The sequence below is a fragment of the Nipponia nippon genome, unplaced genomic scaffold (assembly GCF_047370975.1).
Source record: "Nipponia nippon isolate SJK-2023a ecotype South Korea unplaced genomic scaffold, ASM4737097v1 scaffold_9, whole genome shotgun sequence".
NCBI lineage: Eukaryota > Metazoa > Chordata > Aves > Pelecaniformes > Threskiornithidae > Nipponia > Nipponia nippon.
In genome coordinates, this window is record NW_028262413.1 from 44711745 (window position 1) to 44733638 (window position 21894).

A 21894-nucleotide genomic window follows, 5' to 3' on the forward strand; every position below is an offset into this window, starting at 1 on the left:
ACTAGCAAGGTACCTGCATTAATACAAACTCTCTATTCAATAAAAGACCTTCACTAAAGCTTATACTGGTGCAAGTATCCCTAAAGAATCAAATACATTGTTTCTTTTCTATGCTAGTTAATCAATTAATGATGAAATCAATTAATCATCATCCTTTAAACTGGGAGTACCACAACTGGACAAAGCATTCCAGGGCTTACACCCTCCTCTACACAACACAGCCACTGCTCCTTATGCATCCAAGGATATTGCCACTTCCCGCCACCAGCCATTCCTGATACACTGGTTTTCCACTGTGAACTGTACTCCTTTTTTCAGATAGCATTTTTTCCAGGATGCAGTCTTCCATTCTGTGGGTAGGCCCTGCATTCTTTGTTCCTAGATGTACAACCTTCTACTGATATTTTATTGGAATAAGCCAGTACCTCAGATCACTCAGTGTAACTGAGAATAGAGTTTGGAGCCATCGTATTTAAATGAAAGTAACATGGATGGCTTCCAAATCCTAGGAAGGTTTGTTCCCCAGATTCATTCTGAGAGAGATTTGATATAAAAATGTAAATGAGAGCCAGGATTATTTATACTGAAAGATAAACAAAAGGATTACATTTCTAGCTATTAAGAACCAATGGAAACGTGTCTCTAAAATGACCTTACCTTTCATCTTGACCGAGTAAAAGGCAACAGCCTCTCCATTTCTCCAGAATATCTTGGCACACTCGGTGGCAGAGTGAGGTAGGAAGAATGCATCATTAGCTGACCTCCCTTCCAGCATTCCAAAAATAACGTAGTTCAGAACAAAGAGGACAATCCTTTCTCCAAATGTCTGGACCTTAGAGAACAAACAAAAACAGGCCAAAGAAAAATGAAGCAGAGAATAATATTTTATGTTTCATAAAAGGCTTCAAAATTAAAACAGGTTGGGAAGGAGGAGGTCAGGAAACATGTACACTTAGTTTGGGGAAAATACCTCATGAATTGGTTCAGACAGAATAACAAAAACAGTTTTTCCTAGTGTTCCACCCTCTATCCAGAGGGCATAGAATAATTTAGTAACAATTTATAAAGCTTGACATATCTCCTGTTGTCACAGAGAGGAATTCTAAAGCAGCAGGAAAAGAATTATCTTGATTGTAGTCACAGCGAACTAGTCACAGATTTGGCAACAGGATCAAGGCATTCTAATCCTACCCAAAAGTGAAATAAAGACAGGATTCACTGTGTTACCCTGGTCACCTCTCCCCTATTACCTGTCTTGCCACAGCATCAAAGAACTTTAGTGGGCCAGGACCTTACTGAGGGAGACACTATATAAAACAGAGAATAAATACAGTATGACCCAAACAGCTTATAATCTAGGTGTAACATGAACAACTAGTTTCTATGCTGTGCTTCTTACTAGACAACCAACAGGGTAGAGAGATGGAGGAATAGAAAGGAACAAGATCATATTGGTCATCAAGGTAAAAAGTGGTGCCAACAAGCTTTATATGACTGCTGAAAAAGAAAATGAGAGTTTCCACAAATAATGACAACTTACCTCTTAGCAATGAGCTAGAAGGGGCAAGTTTCCTATTTTCAGATATTTTTTCATTCTCTGTTGATACAGCAGATGCTTGAAAGCCTGAAAGCCTGCGTTTCTGCTCCAAGTTCTATCTTGCAAGGATTTGTATCTCGAAATCCCTCCAGTTCAGTTACCCACAAAAAGCCTACTTAATTCAGTGAATAATTAAACTCTATGTATGGCAGATATTAGGGAAAGATGATAAAGGAACAGAATCATTAAGGACCAAAGCAGGACACAGAGGGCTGGGTAGGAAACAGAACTGACTTAATAGCCTCATGGCGACACAAAGCTCACATGCAGTAGGCATCTGAATTCTTAGTTGAAAATAGGCTACAGGCTACCCAAATCTCTCAAATTATGAAAAACTAGTTGTATCCTACTAAGATAATTTATTTGGAAAAAGAATTACAGATATAGAAATTATTCAATAAACAACCATTTCATAAAATGAACACAATATAAACATTATTCAAGGCAAAAAAAATCATAACTAACTAGATAAGACGTTGTTCCAAAGGTTAGTTAACACCTCCCATCACACAGCCAGTCAAGCAACACTGTACCGTGACGAGTTATTGCTAATGTAGTAATTCGGTTTATCTGATTATTTCTTTAATAGGCAGTGAGGGTAAACTAAACCCAAAAACTAATAAATCCCACAGGTGAAACATAAACTGCACGCACAAAATTTTTTAGAGAGGGTTAATGCGCATGTCACTGTGCAATGGGAGACATGTGAAGTACTTGGTAAGCCACATAGCCCAGATCCCACAGGTGATAAAGCACGAGCTATAGGAGACCAGAGACAATTACACATGATCGTTCTAGCTGGAAAGTTCCAGGGTAAAGGCAACTGTTTAAAACAGCATCCTTACCGAAATTAGCCCATCTCTAGAAGGATCAGCCGTCTTCACTACATCTTCAACAGGCCACCAACAGTGGTTCAAATAAACTGCCAAAACTACAAAAAGAAAAAGACAGGAGAACACATCACCTGCAAATAAATACAAAGTTGGTTCTGAACCTTTCCACAAGCAGCCTCAGATCTACTTCTCCCTCCAACTGACCCCAGTTTGATCTGCTGTGAGACAGCAGAACAACAATTGAAATAAATTTCACCTCCGTGTCCCCTGATATCCAATTTTCAGTACCACACGAGGCATCGAGTGAAGGTAATTTTTCTCAGGAATTGATGTGACTTTGGTGTGACAACCTGTGTGCCACATGAATAAAGTGCTTCCTGCATAATAGTTCAGTAGCACAGTAAGCTTGAGTGGCATTTGGGACAGAGAGTGCTACCTAGCTAAAGGTTACATTTTTGAAGTTTCTTTCAGACTTTCCCCTGCCCACATGCATACAGGCCTGCATTTGCACCCATGGAAGTCAAACACAAAAGTTTTCATGTCTGCTTTATCAAATAGCTTTTCAGCTGCCTATGTGATTGAATTTCTATATATCTGTACCTTTAGAATACAGACTCCTAAATCTCTGCACAGACAGATATTCATGGAAGTTCAAATGCATACAGAGAGGTTTCTATCAACAAAGGACAGACGTATGCACACATAAATATGATACACTTTGCCCTGAAGCAGAAGTGTATGACCAACCTACACATAAGTCAGGTCCTTGTGTAGGTGCTATGCAAAACTTGCACCCTACTTCTTCCCATCCTTCCTGAATTTTTCACGTATGCAGAAACAAGTATTTAAACCCTACTCCTACATGTTCATCTACAGAATTCATTGCCTGCCGTTAGATTTACAAGAGAAAGACTGAAGCAACAACAGTGACACTGAAATTGCTCCCAAGCCTTGTTCAGAAAGAGAAGTTTTGACGCAGGGTCATTTCAAAGGATATAGAATAAATTTTAAGGGTTTAGATTAGGTTTCAGAATAAACACAGAAATTTGATCATTTATGACCACCAACACATCAAGCTGCAAACATTTCAGCAAAAAGAACTTTTATTATCCGTACAGTGGTGACATCCACCTAAAGAAAGTACATGGTCACAATTTCAGGAGTGCTCAAGAACACCAATACCTTTACTATCTTCAAATAGGGCCGCTAGCATCTTCATTTTTAGACAAAAAGATAAAATGTAACATAGGAAGTATGTTGCAAGAACAGCATGGAGTTCACACCTTGAGTCCTAAGAGAGTGCACTGTCTACTGGTTTTCTAAGCTACCCAACTAGGGACAAACATAGGAAAGTTTAAATCCATCTACAAGTTAGAGACAAATTCACACACAAGGAAGAGAAATGGCTTTGACAGGATTCATCATTTACCGGTTTTAGCCTCAGGTTATACAAAAGTCGCTGATGCGCACAGGTTAGTTTCCCTTTTTGCTTCAGCCTCTACCAGCTCCCACTGGCTTTAAGGCTGGAGATTCCACTTAGCTAACTTATATTTCAAATAAATTATTAAAGCATGTGCCAAAAAGCGTTAGACTTTGTGTACCGGGTTAACAATGAAGAAAGTATTGCACGCAAGGGCAGATGCCTGTTTACTGCACCAGATTCAGTTCATTAAATATTATGCACTTACTTGCATGGGAGTTTCATACTCTTTCTGTGATGGATTCAATCTGTTCCCTCAGTCCCTTCACTCTGCTTTCAAATGCGAGCAGCCACTGCTCCATTACGCATCCATGAAACATGCAGCTACAAAGGCAGCTGAGTCAGGCAAAGGGGACATAATGGGCCAAATGCTGATTTTAATGGGAGCTGCGCAGAGGTTTGGCACATAGTTCAGACACATACACCACACATAGTAAAGGTCAGAAAAGTTTTAAAAATCTTTGAGGAAAATAGGAAGATGCATGACCATGTTCTAAGGAACTACTTTTATAGAACATTTACTGTGCTATTCAATAATTTAAATGTGTGGAAGGGAACACTAGTTGACATAGCAACTGTCACATCACATTACTTAAGCAACCTTATCTATATGGATGCCTTCCTTGAAGGAAAAACATTTCTCCAGATTTCACACAAACATATGTACTTCGCTTTTTCTTATAATTTTTCAAGTCAACATCTGGTCTGCAGTTAAATCCATCCATGCTTCCCCATATTCTCATTTTCATTTTATAATCAACTTTGAGGAACACTGTTTCAAATGCGAACATGTTTTGTGAGACCACATGCTCCTTCAGTCTCCTTTCCCAGCCTTGTTATTCTTTCCAAGACAGTTACGTTCACCTGCTCATCAGAGATCACGTTATTGTCGACAGTAAGTTACACACATCACCTGAACCCCGTGAATCGTGATGTACGTGATTACAAAGATCTTGCAATTGCAAGACTTGATGTGCTTGATCTTGCAATCGCAAGACTAGGTGAAATGGATTAAGTCCAACAGATTTCAGTTCACAATTAATGGAGTATATACATGCTCAGTTGGGTGGCTTGCCCTGTAAGCACTAGCTTGCTAAACCTCAGTGCTTTCATCACTTGCAGTCAGACAAACATATTCAGAGTGTTGCAAGAAGCTGAGAGCCTGTGAAGCACACGATTCCATACCACTACGGGTATTTGGAATACAGTACTGCAAAACACTGAGTTGAATTAGGCACTAAGCATAATGCAATTGTGATTATGAAATGTCTCCTTTTGCTAGGCAAACATGGATCCCTTCCCAACCCAGGTCTGGATTATATTTTTACTTTCTAGGCTGTGCTGGCCAAACGTTCCCACACTGGTGTGCAACTATTTGAATGAAATGTGCACATCAGGACTCTACACACAGAGTAAAGCAGAAAAATTAAAGCAACATCCAGCTTGGTACTTCTTTTTCCCCAGCCTTCATCTGAATTGCTGAAACGCGTCCCTCAGTCATAAACTAAATGAAAGGCAACGCTATATGTGAGACATGTAATTTGAGTTTGTTTAATAAATATAGAATGTACCACTTCTTTACCTTAGATAAAGTCATCTTTACCTTAGATAAAGTCATCTTTACCTTAATTTTGGCAGTATTTCAGATGGATTGCACAGTTAGAGAGGCTGCTTTTGCCAGATTTCCACCTTGGAAGGAGAATGGTAAATTACCCCAACAAGTAGTTCCATGCAACCGAGCCTAGGTCAGCTCCGAGAATGGAGCAAGCTCAGAGATCCTACATTAAACTGCGTTCTGCAATGCCGACATACCCTGAATAGCTGTGTCCCCCAGTTCCCTAGCTTTAAAATGGAATAAGAGCATTTCTCTCTCTCTCCCCTAAGAGTCTTATCGAAATAAATGCACAAAAACTTGGGCTGCATGCAGATGCTACAGTAATGGCAGCCATTCAAGTATCTAAGATAGATATCTTTCCTGCAACCAATTACATTTTCTTCTACAATTTGAGTTTTACTCAGTGATTTGTTGCAAATGTCTTGTGATAAATGTTCCATGGCGTCTAACAGTTATTGTAAATTATTATATACAGCATACAGAAAATGCCACAATATGGTATGTTTATTTAGTGTTATAAAGATGTTAATCACCCATGCTATGCTCTGTAAGCCCTTACAACACAATTTACATTCTCATAAAAGTATCTGTACAGATATACTAACAGAACAGAACACTCAGCCCATCAAAAATAAATTAAAAATGCTCCCAACCAAGACCAAGTCCTATGGAAAAGCTACCATATCCATTTTCTCTTTGAAATATGCAGGTCATTTCAGACCACAAGCTACGCATCACTTCTGGGCAACCCACCTGATCAAGATGCTCAGATATAAATCTCAGTGTTGGAATCAATCCCCCTTTAACCTAGGTTCAAGAATTAAATGCCACCAAACTTTAAAGCTCTTCACAGGCAAACTTGTAGCTAGGCTGCTAAATTCAGTATTTCTCCGAGTCTTAACTGTTAGAATTTCAAACATAAATTATTAGATTGACAATATTTTCTTTGGGAACTGTGGGAAAATAAGTATACTACAGTGGATATTATTTCATAAGTATCATATACACCATTTTATCTATGCAATACTTAACCACTATAGAAGTAAACAAAAATGAAGCTGAAAGAGGAAATCCCATCACATATGAACATAAGACACACAAGGTATACAGCTCTCTCACTGAGATTAAGGTACTGCCCAGGAGCGTGGATAGCCCCAGCAATTGTCAAGGCTTTGTACAGAATTCGTTTTAGGGGGTGAGGGATGTTGAGGAGCCACCAGGAGCAAAGGTGGAGAAGTTGGAGCAAAGCTGAAGGAACTGATGGTGTCAGGGACAGAGCTGGAGAAGAGAATTAAATTGAAGGCTCTAGCCAGGGTTTTGGCAGTCACCAGAACCACCGGAGCAGAGGAAGGTTGTGGCTTTCAGGAGCAATGATATGGTCTCAGAGCATCATGTGCGCTGTGGCAGAACCAAGCAATGAGGATTCTAACGCTTCTTGCTGATTCACTATCCACACCAGGACCTGAGAAGTACACAACTAAACATGCCCTGCACACTTACTAGCTGCATCTTCTACTCTGTTTCCAGTTGCTTATCAGAAAAGCACCTCTACCCCAGCGTATCCTGGGACACCCTTGGCTGCCTTCCCCCATTGGACTTCAGAAATGTCCAAATGAATTGGGAGAGGAAACATCAGTGGGCCGTGTTTGCATTAGCAAGACTAACACTAACAAAACTGAATTCACAGAGCAAAACATTTGGTGCAGAGAACCTGATGTTCACAAATTCTAGCCTGGTGCTGAAAACTAAAAGCCTGTTAGAGGTTGGGGCACATCAGTGTGCTTCTGGAGTGCATCCTCTAATTTCATTTCAGCCAAAAGTAATCCAGTTCACGCACTCCGAGACTGCTCCTTGATATGAACTGAAGCACAGTACATGAGGACAATCAGGAAATTTGCTTCTAAAAGCACTCCTGGTGTGAAGTAAAACAAAAATACAGATGGATTGGACAGCACATGAGAAAGAGAAGAGATCAACTACAGCAAGATTGTTTGCCTCTCCCATCTGGATGAAACTTGAGTTCACAAGACAAGTGTAAAGCTCAAGGGAGGAAAAAAATCATGCAACCTGTTTAGTGTTTTAACTTTCTGCCCATGTCCTTAAGTAACAATGAGTTAATAAATATTGCTTTTCTCTGAAGGAATTGGTTTTGAAACAATTTGATCTGTTCACTGGTCAGAACAAAAGGTCATACAGGTAAGCAAATCCAGATGGACTTGCCGCATTAACACAGTCTGCTGCCTTAAGAGTCAATTCCAAATCTGTTGAACTGTGGGAAAAATATTTGGACAAAATACTTCAAATGTATATACCCATATGTATAGGTATGCACACACGTATACGCACATCCCAGCAGACTTTAGAGAACTAATGAAAATTTATTAAAACTCATCTAAAGAAAAAAATCACGTCAGTCAAATTTGATGTGTGTAGGAAGGCTGGCCACATGTTTATAGCATATAAAACCCAGAAACAAAGAACTTCCAGTAAAATCCTTTAAATCATACTTTTAAAAGGAAATATTAAAAGCCAGATGATGTAGGCCTTACTTAAATAACTTGACTTACTGATCTCTGTGAGACTGTTTCTGTGACTATGGGCTTGTGACTCAAGCTAAAGTTTTGCAAGGGGGTTACAGTAGTCAGTCAGTCTGTTCTCTATAATATAATAAGGTGTTTGTTCTGCTAGGTTTCAGCTTTTAATGTAGATAGCTATCATACAATTTAGGCTCCAATGTGGACTTGTTTGACTTGTTCCTGTGGGAAATTATTTTTTCCTTGTGTACATGTATCTCATTAATACTTGCTGTTCCTAATACTATTAAATCATTTAACTGAAGATTTGTGCTAAATGCATTTATTTAATAATTCTTTATTTTTGCATTGTAGTTGTTACAGATCCCCACTCCTCTTGTGCAACCTAAACTAACTGAATGCTGTTACAACTACATTCCTTTGAACATGAGTCAGTAGGTATGCACAACTACACTCATAGAGCAAGTTTGGCCTGCAGTGTAGAGACTTCTCTCCTTTATCACACCAGTGCCTATCTCTCTTCAGAAAAATGTTAATGTAATATATAAATTAATGTCAGGAAAGTAACTCTATATCAATAGTTTTAGAGGGACCAGAAAGTCTTTTGACTACACTTGTAACTTGGAATGCTCTCCTACCTTCAACTATGTGAATCACAACCCATTAGCAAACGTCCAGCTGAAATCGTATGTAAAAGAAGCTGGAAAACTTTGCAGAGTTCACCTCTAACCACAGATGATTTTAATCTGGTCTTTGTTCTTATGAAGAAATTTCCTGGTTACAGAGTTTGGACTGAACAATGAACACTTAGTTACACTAACAGCACCTGTCCTAGGAGTGTAGGATCATTACCTGACACACCTGAGAACTGGACATAGAGTGCTAAACTTCTTTGCCTTACCTTTGTTGTATTATTAAGAATACCGGCTATTAACGTCTTTCAGGCGTAATTTATAGCTTATCCTTTCCAAAAAAAAAAAAAAGTATGTTCTTAATGACAGATGTCATTAGTTTGCTGCCACATTTGGAAGCTGACAGTTTAAGAGGTTTCATGTGTTCTGCATTCCCTAAGTGACACAATGGGTCAATGCACGGGTTCAAGCCTTTGTTGTAGATGTTCCAAAAATTCTATAGCCCATTGCTTCACAACAACTCCAACAATTCTCCTTTAATCTAGGTGGGTTGCAACCTGGGCTTTTGGTACTATGCAACTTGGAGTCAAGTTTCCCGTTAATGACAGTGGTATCAAGAGTTGTTACTTATTTTACATTTGCATTTTTTCACATTTCATAGTCAAAGACACTTGTCTAAGAGATTAAGGAGGAAGAAATCAGGCTGTGTCTGAAGATACTGCAATCCTGACAGCAGGAAGATAAAACTTAGATACAATTATTGATCAAATCTTAATAACCTGTAAGTACTCTAAGCAGTGACTCATGAAACAGAAACACCAGTAAGCACATGCTGACTTCTACTGCCTGTAAAACAACTGTAGTGTATCCCTGTAACACAACTGTAGTGTATCCCTGTCAGGCTGACACATGGCTGTAATAGGAAAACACGGGCATTTCTAGCAGTAAGCAAGGCAAAGCTGGTAGAGTTTAAAGAATATCTTTATTTAAAGAATAAAATGGATTTAACTTAATTACTGAGCATGGTCTCACTCCAAATTTACCCCTCACACACCAGTACTGGAAATAGAAGGCAATTAAACCTAGGACTGAAGACGATAACATAAAGTAAAAATAATATGAATAAGAATTAGTAAGACCTAATACAATTTCACATATATATTTCCTCTTAAGGATTTCAGAATTCTATCCAAACGATAATGCATTAAATTTCACATTGTCCTCAATTAGAAAAATATTACCCCACTGAACAAACTCAGACAGAATAACAGATTTACCCAAGGTAATTTTTCAGCTACCAGCAGAGCTATGCATAGAATTTAAAAGCCCTGACTGTCAATCCTCCCTTCTAATCAGTAGCCCACCGACACAAATCCCTGACAGGTAAACTGAATCCTCTTCATATTCAAAACAAAACCCAAAATATTTAAATATATAAACAAGCAGACCATCTTAAAAAGAAAAGAAAGTACAACTACTCAAATTTCAAAATATTTTGACCAATTCTAACCTGTCTCTTTATCCTTTGGATCAGTTAACAGCAACATTTTGCAAGTAGGATTATTTCGGTAGAGAGGGACAAAACACACGCAGGAATCTTCAAGTTTAACCTAAAAAACAAACAAGCCCTGTAGCTGTTTGTACTGCAAAGCTCACAAGAAGTATTTCATGTATTAGATGCACTTAGGATATGTTTTACTAACATGCATGGCATAAGCTTAGCACAACACCTTCTCAATCCTGAACTTCAAGGCACTGAAACGTACATGACATTCTAATATTATCAGTAAGTAATGTTAATTTAAAAGAAATCCAGCTACCGAAGTTAGTGAAGACCTTAATGCCAACTGACTATTAGTACATAATCTGGCTTTGAACACTGTTACATGCAGACAAATGGTGTTATGAAAGATCAGACACAGCAAATAAAAACAAATACAACTTGCACTTCTTACAGCACTGTCCAGCTGAGTACTTGTGGTGTTTTGCAAACAATGAATTAAGCCTCAGGGTACAGGGAGTATCAAAGCATTAGGGCAGTGACTGGGCAGTTTATCTGTGAGACACAGGGAGGGTAGATAATTGGCACAAGGTGGTTATGTTGAAGGCAAAGCTAAAATCAAAATGCAGCTCTCAAGCTCTCAGTCTTAGACCAAACTTCTAAATGATGTGACACATAAACACAAAATTACTGTGCTCAAACAGCTCTATATGCATAGAGATGACGATTTCCATATGAATATTGCAAATGCTCTCATGTAAGTTTAGGTACAGGCAAAGAGCGTGCATAATTTAGCACAGTATGTACTGTACTTTCAAAAATCTGGTCCATTGTGTATGTGTGGGTGTGCCTCTCTCTCTAATTGCACCCATTTGTCAGTTTGCTATGAAACTCAAATCAGTCATGTGATACATTTAATATTTCTTGGTGCATGGAAGGAGTAGTATGAATATGGATTATTCAAGATAACAACTTTAAGTTGAAACCAGCGTTCACTAGCTTATGAGTGCCAGAATCCTGGGATCATCTATGCAAACACTGGACTCCAGGCAAAAAAATGAAAACTGCCTGAAATCTGTATTCATGAGCTTCCCAAAATCTCACTATGTTTTGGGGATTCAGTCGTTCTTTGCATGCTTCAAATATAACAGCATCGGTGTCATTATGGCACCTGGGAGCGTTACTATAGTGAAAAGGCCAGTACTATTTCCCATACTGCTATGATTGTTATTTTGTTTTATAAGGTAATGTGCACTTTCACAGGTGCTAACAATATCAGCATAAGCCAAGCATAGCTTTCTGTGTATGAATGCTGCCAATGTGCTTCCATCCTGACTTGCAATAATCCTTGCTATTTGTGTACTGAATGCTTGACCAAAGACCATACCATACCAAAAAGAAGCCCTGTGACCCGAGCAAGTGGGCTGACAGCCACTTAACACTTGCTAAATAATTATTCATGGTTGCCGGTGCTGCCACTTGAAACCTGCTTTAATTCCGATGCACAGAGGAAAAAAAAAAGCCTGGTAACTGCAGCCATTATTCAAACACCAAAATCCTCATCCTTCAGGTTGTAGGTATATAACAGAGATTGTTACCTGAGATGTTCACTGGGGATGGGAGCTTTATCTTATTACATTTAATTTATTTTTAATTACAAAATATCAACATTCTTTGAGCTATTTATTTTAGAGTATAAGGAAAAAAAACCAATACAGTGAGAACGTTACCATTACTTATGCCCTTGACTAGCTGTCTGACTGCAGATTAGATTAGACCTGAATTAAATGAATGCAAAGAGAAATGTGTTGCTATGAGACTCAAATCAGTCATGTGACATATTTAAGGTCTGATGACAAGCCATAAAATCAAGACAGTTCTGAATCAAAAGCCAGAAGTCCACCTTTAACTGATCTCACTGTGTCTAGCTATCACAGGAATACACACACAGCACTGCTTGGGATTTTAACTTATCCTCCCTTCTAATGGAACAGCAAATGAGCCTCTAAAAGTACAACCAGGCATGAAAGGCTGAGGTAACAGAAGCTCTAAACTGGGGGAGCCTTGCATTTTCGGGTTTGTTTGTATTTAACCTTGCATGGTCCACTAGAGGGCATTCAAAGAGTATTGAAAGCTAGTTACATTCACGGCTCAAAGATGAAGCTACCCACCTGAAACAGCATTTTTCTGGAAACTACTGCATATTATTTTCCTAAATTATAGAAAAGCCACCGTATTCCAAACATTTATTTCAACTAATCCGCTTACCCGGTTTGATAGTAGAATAACAGTTAGTCCAGCACAGCTTTTATGATCCAGAAAATGCCCAGAATGAAAGGTTTCACAGGTTGACTGAAGTCAGAATTTTTAATAGGCCTGCTCAGTCATCTCCAATGCATTCCCCCCAGGTGGCTCAGGATTGGACCCTAAAGCATTGTCACCTACAGTATTTATACCATCTATCAATCACATCTGATCAGAATTCCTCTGGGAGAATCCATATTCAAAATTATCAATATAAGTATTGGAAAGAACGGAAACAAAAGACAGACTATATCTCAATACTGTGTAAACTGCACAGTAGAGGCAGAACACAGAGCTGTGCCGTGGTATAAACATCTATCAAATTCACTTTTGATTCAGGCCTGTAAGGAGGCAGGTCAAGATGCAAAGTTCAGCTAAGTACTTCAAACCCTCATCCACACTCAGAGGGTTTTAGACTTGTGGTTTAAGCTTATCTCTCATTTGCAGCATGCAAACTATTTGAAATAATGCAGAGTTTGCTGATTTTAAGAGATTTGTATTCTGGCCACACCAGTTTACCCCTATTCACAGACAGGCCACGAGCACAACCAACAAACTAGTTTGCAAGTATCTAACTTGCAGTACAAAAAACATCAGCCTACTACCTCTTCTCCACCAGGGATCGAAAAAACATCAGGAGCAGACGATGATTTCTTCAAGAGTTTTTCATAGTATGTTTCAGCATCTACTTGCAGAACCTCTGGATCTCCTGCTAACGTATCTACCAAGTAAAGGCAACCTGTAGTTAAAATAAAACACAAGATATTTTTACTTTTTAAATGAACTAAGAAACATGAGTTTAAAACCTCAGTTTCCCCAGCAGCTGCTTGGTGTAGCTGGGCCCTTATTGTTCCCGTTAGAGCCTGTTGTATAATCCTAGTCTAAAATAGTAAGGCTGGTAAAAACCTATCTATATGTTATTTACCTCTTGACATGCAATTTTACAAAGTAGAACCATGACAGCATCAAATCACATTTGTCTCCTTTGAATTCAACAAGCACAGTCTCAGGTGTAAGCAAACTGCTTTGAAGCTAGAAGAGCAAAAAAACTTCTTCAAAACACAGCCTGAGTTTTAGTACTGTCCAAAAATATAACAGGAAAAGAATTCCAAAGCTTCCACTCTTTCCTGGAAGACTGCCCCTTTATGGGTCAGTCCATGATCCGTTGTATATCATTAGTTTTCTCTTTCTTTTTTTTTGTGTAACTTCAATTGGGCACTTTCACAACAATGAAACAACGTCAAAAAAATATTAAAATATTTACCTGCATAAGAGCTCCCAAAATAGCAACCATCATCTTTTATGCAATGTAACTTTTAATCCACGTGACTCAATGCTGAAGGGTATTCATGCAAAGTATTTGTTAAGGGCATGCAAAGAAAAATTACATACATCTGATGCCTGTTACCTAGATGCAAAGTCCAACTCTGTGCTCGTGAGGAACCAAGCAACCTCTTTCTGATACAGAAAATACAAAACAGACTGACTGGTGGCTCATCACCAGCTCAAGATAAAGAACATCGGAAGAAATGGGTTAGCAATCCAAACAGCATTCTGCCAGTCTTCTATCACAGGAAGGAAATAGTTTCAATTTAAGGGGCTTTCAATCAACAAGCTACACCTGCAACTCTTGTAAGCCCAAACTGAAGACAAAATCTTCTACCAAACTGCTATAGTTGGAATCTTATTTCTGAATCCTCTGTTTTTAATCATGGTTTCCTCTCCTGTGGCAGCTCCTATGACCCAAGTTTTATGTGAAATAACTGCACTGATAGTAAGGGCAAAGTAAACAGCTGAAACAATGAACAGTCTTAGGAGGGCCATTGCAAGAACTGCCTATATTAAGATTCAGAAAAGATGAATCATAAAAGTACTATATTGAAAATGCTACCATTCCATGTAAAAGTAGGAGCATGGGATTTGCAGTACCAGGTCAGACTATTCACCCACAGTCCCACCACCCTCCCTCCGGCAGCGATCAGTATCTGATTCCTCAGCAAAAGGGTGAGAGACTACAACTGATAATTCACCACCACCCAGCACTGCTTAAAATGCTTTAAACACTGTTTTCCTGCCCTTTGCAGGCAATCAGCTTACATCCTGAGGCTTGACAGCAAAGCTATGTATTCAGAATGCTGAACAGAAGCTACTCTGTAAATGGTTTTCATAGTAGGTTTGTATGTGACAAAATGGGAGAGAAAACAGCATTGCAACACTGGCAAGTTGAGTCACATAATAAAATCCCAGCCAGTACTTAGTGGTTAAAGTTTTCTTTTGCAGCGGCCTTCCCCGGTGTGCTGTGTAACACCATCGAGCAAAGAAGCCATATAAGGGAAAGAAATTAAAGATTATTATTAAACACTGAAGTAAATTTACCAGTAAATTAATTCTTTGCAAAAGAGCAGCATGTAAGACTTAAGTTTAGCACAAAGAAAAATATTGGCCATGCTAATAAATACTATTCATGAGATGCTGCTTAGAAGGCTACCTCCTGCCATTGTTAAGCCAAAGCAACTTAACACAATCATGTTTTCTGCTCACTGAACAAAACAACTAGTACCTTCAAAGTTACAGTAACTTTCTGGTACATAATATGCTTGTATTCTAAGGTAACAGTGACCATTTGAAGGATGAAATAATGTCACAGACTAAATAATGAGGCATTACAGAAAACTTCTGATCAACTTTCCGTTAATACAGGTTTCCATGGAAGTAATTTTCGTCTCTAAAAAACACTTTTAGACTTCCAGTTAACTTGTCTTTCCTGTGTAATACTCTGAAAACGCCCAAGTGAGTTAGGAGCACATATTCCAATAAAGGGGAAATCAAAAAATTTTTCATGAAGAAAACAAATCTGTCCCGGCTTCTGTATATAAGGGAGGCAGGGGAGAGAGAGCGAGCGAGGTTCCTTTAGGGACAACAGGGAGCAGAAGCCTAACTTTAGGTACCCTGGAGTGTCCTCAAGAAGTCAGTTGTGCTAAGGCTTGCTTTTGTGAACATCCCCCCAAAACTTGCACACACATGCACATACCACTAATACTGTTCAGCTGCCATAGGCAGGAGAAAAATCACTGGTTTGAAATTTTTTTTACGTTAACTAACGTGTTTCCCCGTTTTCCCCAGTACAAAGTGAAGAAATTATATTTGCCCTCCTGTATATGTCCCTTTTATGCTTTTTTTATATACAGAAACAAACAAAAAAACACCCTCAACAAAGTCTAACCATAACTATTGCTATGGTTTGACTACAACAATGATTATTGCTGTCTAACAGGATGTTATAAAGGTTCCAAAATCCAATGCAAAATAATTTGTTAACTTCACTTTAAAAGAAAAGCAGCGCTACTCTCCTGTGAGTGCTTCAGTCTGAGGCCCCTATCAGCATCTTGGGATACCAAAATTGCGAAGTTCCGAGGACAGCCTTTTAACCTAATTTGAATTACAGGATTTCATTTGAATTTGATCTTACCTAGCAGCAACAAAAGAGCACATTGTGGCAGCCAATCTGCTAGACACCCAGCGAGCACTTCTTTCAAACAGGCGACGTGCACAAAGGGTTACCATCTGCGGGAGGGAGGGAGGAAGGGGGGGAGCGAAGGGGGGCAGGAGGGGTGAGTCATAAAAAGGGGGCCTCTTGCTGCAGCCACAGAGGAGGGACCATAAACCATAAGGAGAGTAAATTTAGAACGGGAGGCCTACTGCATTAGAGGGATTCCTGACATTCGCGCTGAAGTGGCTGCCATCTTAAATAGCCAAAGCTGGTAAACAAGGTCAAGACATCATCTAGGCGGATTCTACAGCAGCGGTGACAATGAAGGGTTTACAGACAGGTACCAGAGGTTGTCTTTTACAGGGCACCGGCATTCAGGGCAAAGGAGGAGGAAGTGTATGCAATTCCACTGAAAAATACTTCGCTAGCGATAAATAAATGAGAAATCTAAATGGGCATATTTCCATTTCAAGCATACAGAATAGATTTTAAAGCAAAAACTAAAACGGCTTCTGCTTCTCCTCTCTTTTGTTTCCATGGAGCAGTCTGGGCCACATTCTCCAGCGAGAATGTGTAAGTGCATCTCCTCTCACTCTAGTGATCTGTCATCAATTTGCACTAAGAATCTGATTTTTAAAGTGAAAAGCTACAGCTAAAACCAGCTATACTAACAAGCAGGCACTGCCCATACAACCCAGTCATCTTTACGAGATACTACCCTCCAGCACCTATAGGTACCTCAGCCTAAAACATCATGCAACTCTGCCAATAAGGCATAAACCAAGGCCCCTGTTCCAGTCCTGATCCCTAAACTCAGCTTTTTCTAAACCCACTGCTATTCCACCGCTGATTTTCTGAATTTTATGGCGGTTTCATGAAGTGGACAAATATCCTTCTTGAGAGGTGAAAGTCAGACAGAGTTCTCTTGACTTACGATCCAAAAAGATCATATGTGGGAATCCAGATTTCTCTGATTAACATGCTTACGGTCTGCATCAGGTAGCTAAATAACAAATGCAATCACAAAATAGAAGACAATATTCTACCTTAAACTAGAAATTAATTTTTGTAGATTAGAGACAGACCCCCATCATTACAGATTCAGCAAGAATTTCATTCTATCAGTTAAAGTAAGCAGGAAATATTTTTCCATGGGCAAAAGAATTTATTCTCAATACAACAGAAAACACATGGTGCACACACTTGTACATGAAATTCCACAAGCAAAACTATAGACTGCTGTAATGCCCGAAGGCAAATGACGTGCTTCAATCTAATCAGATATTCTGAAGACGCTTTTTGATGATCCTTCTATATCCTCTGCAGCTAAACCCCGTGTCATAATAGAAATAATTTAACTAGAATATACATAACCACAGACTTACTTCACTAATGTAATACTACAGCAATTCATATCACTATTGTATTCCTCAAGCTCTCTTTCACTAGACTAGCCATTTTAGTACCTATGGTTTAGTTTTACTATTTTGCCATTATCTAACAGATCAGTTCCAACTTTGGACAATCAATTCTCTTTGTAATGTGTTCTGCTCATTTAAGTTTCAAATTAGTATGTATTGCCAGTATCCTTAAGTCCTTTTTGACCATGAACCCAATACCCAATTTATTAAACAAGAGATATTTGCTTTCATTGTTAAGAATTTTCTGTTCCTGCATTCATATGTAGCTTATTAATACTGTTTCCTTAAGCCAACAAGCTGGTGATGCAGTTATTTCAGACTAGACACACCATTGGGTTGATTAAGACGCATTAAGGTCTTGCTGGTACTCCCAGGAAAGACTTACTTGTTGAAAAGCCCATTTCAGAAATTTGTAAGAGCATTTAGGATGCAGCCAGATTGTAAAGCAAAATACATCAACCTCACTGTAGATGAAGCATGAAAAGTGTTATGTCTGAAGTGAATTAATCATTTATCCTACAACTACTTTTTCATGTTGTACAAACACAGAGAATGATACTACATGCATCCGTTCAGAAGTGTATGTTTACAGAAGAGCCGTCAGTCACCACAGGATTTGTACCTGGACTCTGCATCTTTGTACCTTTGTGCAAATTTGTGCATGCTTTCACATGTACAAGTATGAAAAATACTTAAGTGTGATTTCTAGTGGTGCAGAAACAAGATAGATAAAACCAACCTAACATTTCTAACTTTCAAGTGTCATTTTTTATTCAGTTTTGCCATTTCTAATGCTTGCAATAGCAGTACTGGTTTTATTTATTGGTTTTACTATTGGCTTTATTTTCATGCCAATATATTTCACAATAAAAAAAAAACTTCAGCAGATTCTAAGTGTTTCTGACAGTATTATGAGTTTTTTTGTCCAAGAAGTATTTCCCCTTGTTTTTTTTTTAAATCAGAAAACACGTTGCAATATGAGACAAACGTATGTGCAGCAAGACAAAAAGACTGTGTATCATGTCAATATTTAGGAGGGAATGTTCTTGTAATTAAACGAGGCAACTGAGACCAGAACTCCTAAGATTTATTCTTAACACAGGTGTGTTTTTGTGGCCCCCAACAAATCATTTCATTTTCTCTCTGGTTTCTTATCAGCTAAGTGTATGTCTTATCTACCACTTCAAAAGGGTGTGACGTTTTCCTTATCAGTGCCTCTGAAGTCACAACATAAAAAGACAAACAAGTCATATAACATAAATTGTTCTCTATTCTCCTGCGGACTGTCACTGCCACACTATGGTAGCACAACCATGACAGTGTCTAGGATCTCAAGGTAACTTCTTTTACCCTTTTGAATTGTGCACATATAACAAAAGCGCTATCTATTACCCTCTCGCAGGAGTGGGAGCTCTGTAGTAAACAGCAGTGCTTTAACATCAACTCTTCTCTGTTCCTTCCAATGAGCCTGAACAGCTCTATGCATGTGGTTATCATTAGACAACCATATTTGTTTAACCTTTCAAAGGAAGGAAGAGGTCTTTGACACATTCCCGGGAGTACATGCAGAACCTGACTCTCATATCCTGAATTTAATCGAGCAAGTACACGTCAAAAACCCAAGTTCTAATGTAAGTGAAACTTCAGGATCATAACAACGTGTGGTGATCACGGAGCTGGTGGGCAAACGCCGTGGTGTGTCATCTGTCCAACATGGCAAGGCAGCTCTTAACCACATGCTGTACATCATTAATGAAAACAATGTTCTTCCCTACTGCATTGCTTTTCACCATTACTAATAGAGCAATCACTCTTGGAACATAAAGGATGAAAAAAACGCTTTGGTGTTAACAGGTTTCTATGTTTCGATCCAAAAATGCCATTTATATATTACTTACTATTCTATTACAATTCAAATGGCAAGAGGGGCTTCAGAAGAAAAACTAAAGACAAGTTTCTGTCTGTAAATAATTTCCTGCTGTGGAATCAATAAAGGAAGGCAGAAGGGAAATAAATAATCCTAATCCCATTGCCAATTAAGAAACCAAACAGATTAAATAGATGAGTTCAGCTGTAGCTATACATGTCATTACTGCTAATTCTGTCACTCAAATGGAGGGCAGACCAAATGTTAGGCATCCCAAATGCAGGATGCTCTCATATTAGCCATCCCATTCCTGCTAAGACATTTTTACTACCGATGTCAGAAAAGGGAAGAAAAAAGCTCTAAGTATACACATCTATTTAGGAGAACATAGATGAGCAAAGGCAGAGACAAGCCTAATTCTGAAAAATGTCAAACGCCTTCAAGTGTTCACTTCAATGAGCTCTGAAGGCCCTCAGAACCTTGTATGACCAGGGTTTATAAGTCACATGTGTTATTTATTTTCCAAAACTTAAAGTAATCTGCAAGTTATGAAATGGAAACAAAAAATAGACAAGGGAATTAAATAATTGATTTAAGTATTTAGCTCTTTTTGGAAAAATATCTAGATGAAACCACATTATTCAAAATGTTTTCACATCTAGAAAAGCAACTGCATGTTGAAAGGATCATATAACACACAGCACTGATCAACTCTAACCTGCAGTACTCCTGCACTGAAAGTCCCAGCAAACAGGTTCCAACCGTATCTATTTTCCCTCAGATGGATCTTTACCAGTGTTACACTTACAAAAATAAAGCCACACCCAACTCACAGTACAGACAAATTAAAATACATCTGTGTAAACAGGCTATCCCCTGACCTATTATACACAGAATGCACATCTGGACTGGCATGTTTTGCACAAAGCTCTAACCTAATGTAATTGAAAAAAGCTGAGGTATTATGGCCCAGAAACAGACTTTATAAATAAAAACTGTAGCATACTGTTAAACCATGGAAGTGCTACCAGCTGTAACTATGACATATCAGGAATTCATACTTCTGCACATTTAACTCTCCTTTTCACAGAGCTTAGATGTAAAAAAGGAGGAGGGAGCTTACAGAATAACTCAGAGAAGATGTAGTCCTGAAGAAAAGGGACATTCAGGATTGTAATTAATTAAGGCTTTAAGGTTCATGTTCACATCAGGTTTTCCTCAAGGAAATTCCATTGATTCAGTGGGATTGCTGCTAATACCGCTGAACCTGTGAACATCACAATTGAGTTCTTAATATGTACTGGTTTTCATATGGCCAAGAAATGGGCAGAAATGTTCCTGGAAAAGTCTAACTTCAACTACTGAAGGCAGTGGTATGGATTTACTTGCATATCTAAGAAAAAAAAAAAAATCTAAATTTGTCAACTTAATTATTTGTCTACCCCCTAAACAAAATAAAATATACAAGAAAAATACACAAGTTTTTCAGAACAACTGTGTCTGTATCAGGGGCTTTTTCCAGCACAGCTATGTCAGTGCTACATCTCACATCACCATAACCATAGCCAAAATAGCTATGCCAGCAGAAGTTCATAGTCCAGGCCTGACCTCAAATTACAGTCTGACTCTCAAAATCTAAGCAAAGAAGAAATGGGAGGCCCTGAATGTCACTGAAATATATCACTGAAGTATTTTCATTATTCAAAGAGTCTGATTTGAAAGGAAAATGACAGAAAAGATTCCATGAACAGCAGCAGAGCTCTTACGAATCACAAGTTCAAATGTGGATAGTGGTAACTCAATCTTTTGCAAAGATGGAAGACAGAAAGGAGGATACATTCGTCAAAAGTCATCCTATAACTTAAGGGAAAAGAGGAAGACAAAGTCTCCCATACCGATAAACAAGGTATAGTGAAATGTCAAGAAATGACAACTGAGTTTGGCAAATGATCTAGCATGAACATGATTTCATCCTATGGGGAGAAGCCAGACAGACTGCCAGTTAGGATGCTTCCAGAAAATAGCCGTATTTTAAGACCAAGGAGCATTTAAAATTATTACTGAAACACCCACTGTCACAACCTGGCACCAGGGCTAGTATTTAAGTACCTCATTAAATACATTTCCCTGTTACCACCATCATTCAAAGCAAGTGTAGGAAACCTAAGGTTGCACTACACATGGCCCTTATCTTCATTTCATACAAACTATGGCAGTATGTGTGACATACCAAAAGTACCTGCAAGCCCTGGTTTGCTATCAGAAAGGACAATGTTCCGCAAACGAATGATGTAGCGATGAAAATATGAGACAACTGTCTAGATTTTCAGGGATATCAGTTTCAGATACTGCATAATTTGAGTTGCAAATGCTTTACACATCTGACAAATCTGCTGCTCCCACCCGTAGAGTGCATAAGTCTGCCTAAGAAAGCCCAGCAGCCTTTCTTCAAATTACTTGCAGGGAGCAATTTGTACAGCCAGACTAATCTCAAAATAAAGCAATTAATTTGAGAAAAAAAAAAAAGGAAGAAACAAAAAAATCCCCTCCCCCAGTAATTTTCACTTTGCTAAATTTATTAGGCGGCTGCAAATTAATACGTCACCTGCACTAGCAGTCA

General features: G+C 38.6%; 1 protein-coding gene across 1 annotated transcript in view; it reads right to left on the reverse strand.

The window, feature by feature from the left end:
• FAM169B (Protein) overlaps positions 1 to 21894 on the reverse strand; it is a 41525-nt gene that overhangs the window by 15275 nt on the left and 4356 nt on the right. The window contains 4 exon segments of the mRNA XM_087743362.1: positions 658 to 832; positions 2443 to 2528; positions 10202 to 10301; positions 13102 to 13235. Of these exon segments, the coding sequence (XP_087599488.1) occupies positions 658 to 832; positions 2443 to 2528; positions 10202 to 10301; positions 13102 to 13235 (495 nt within the window).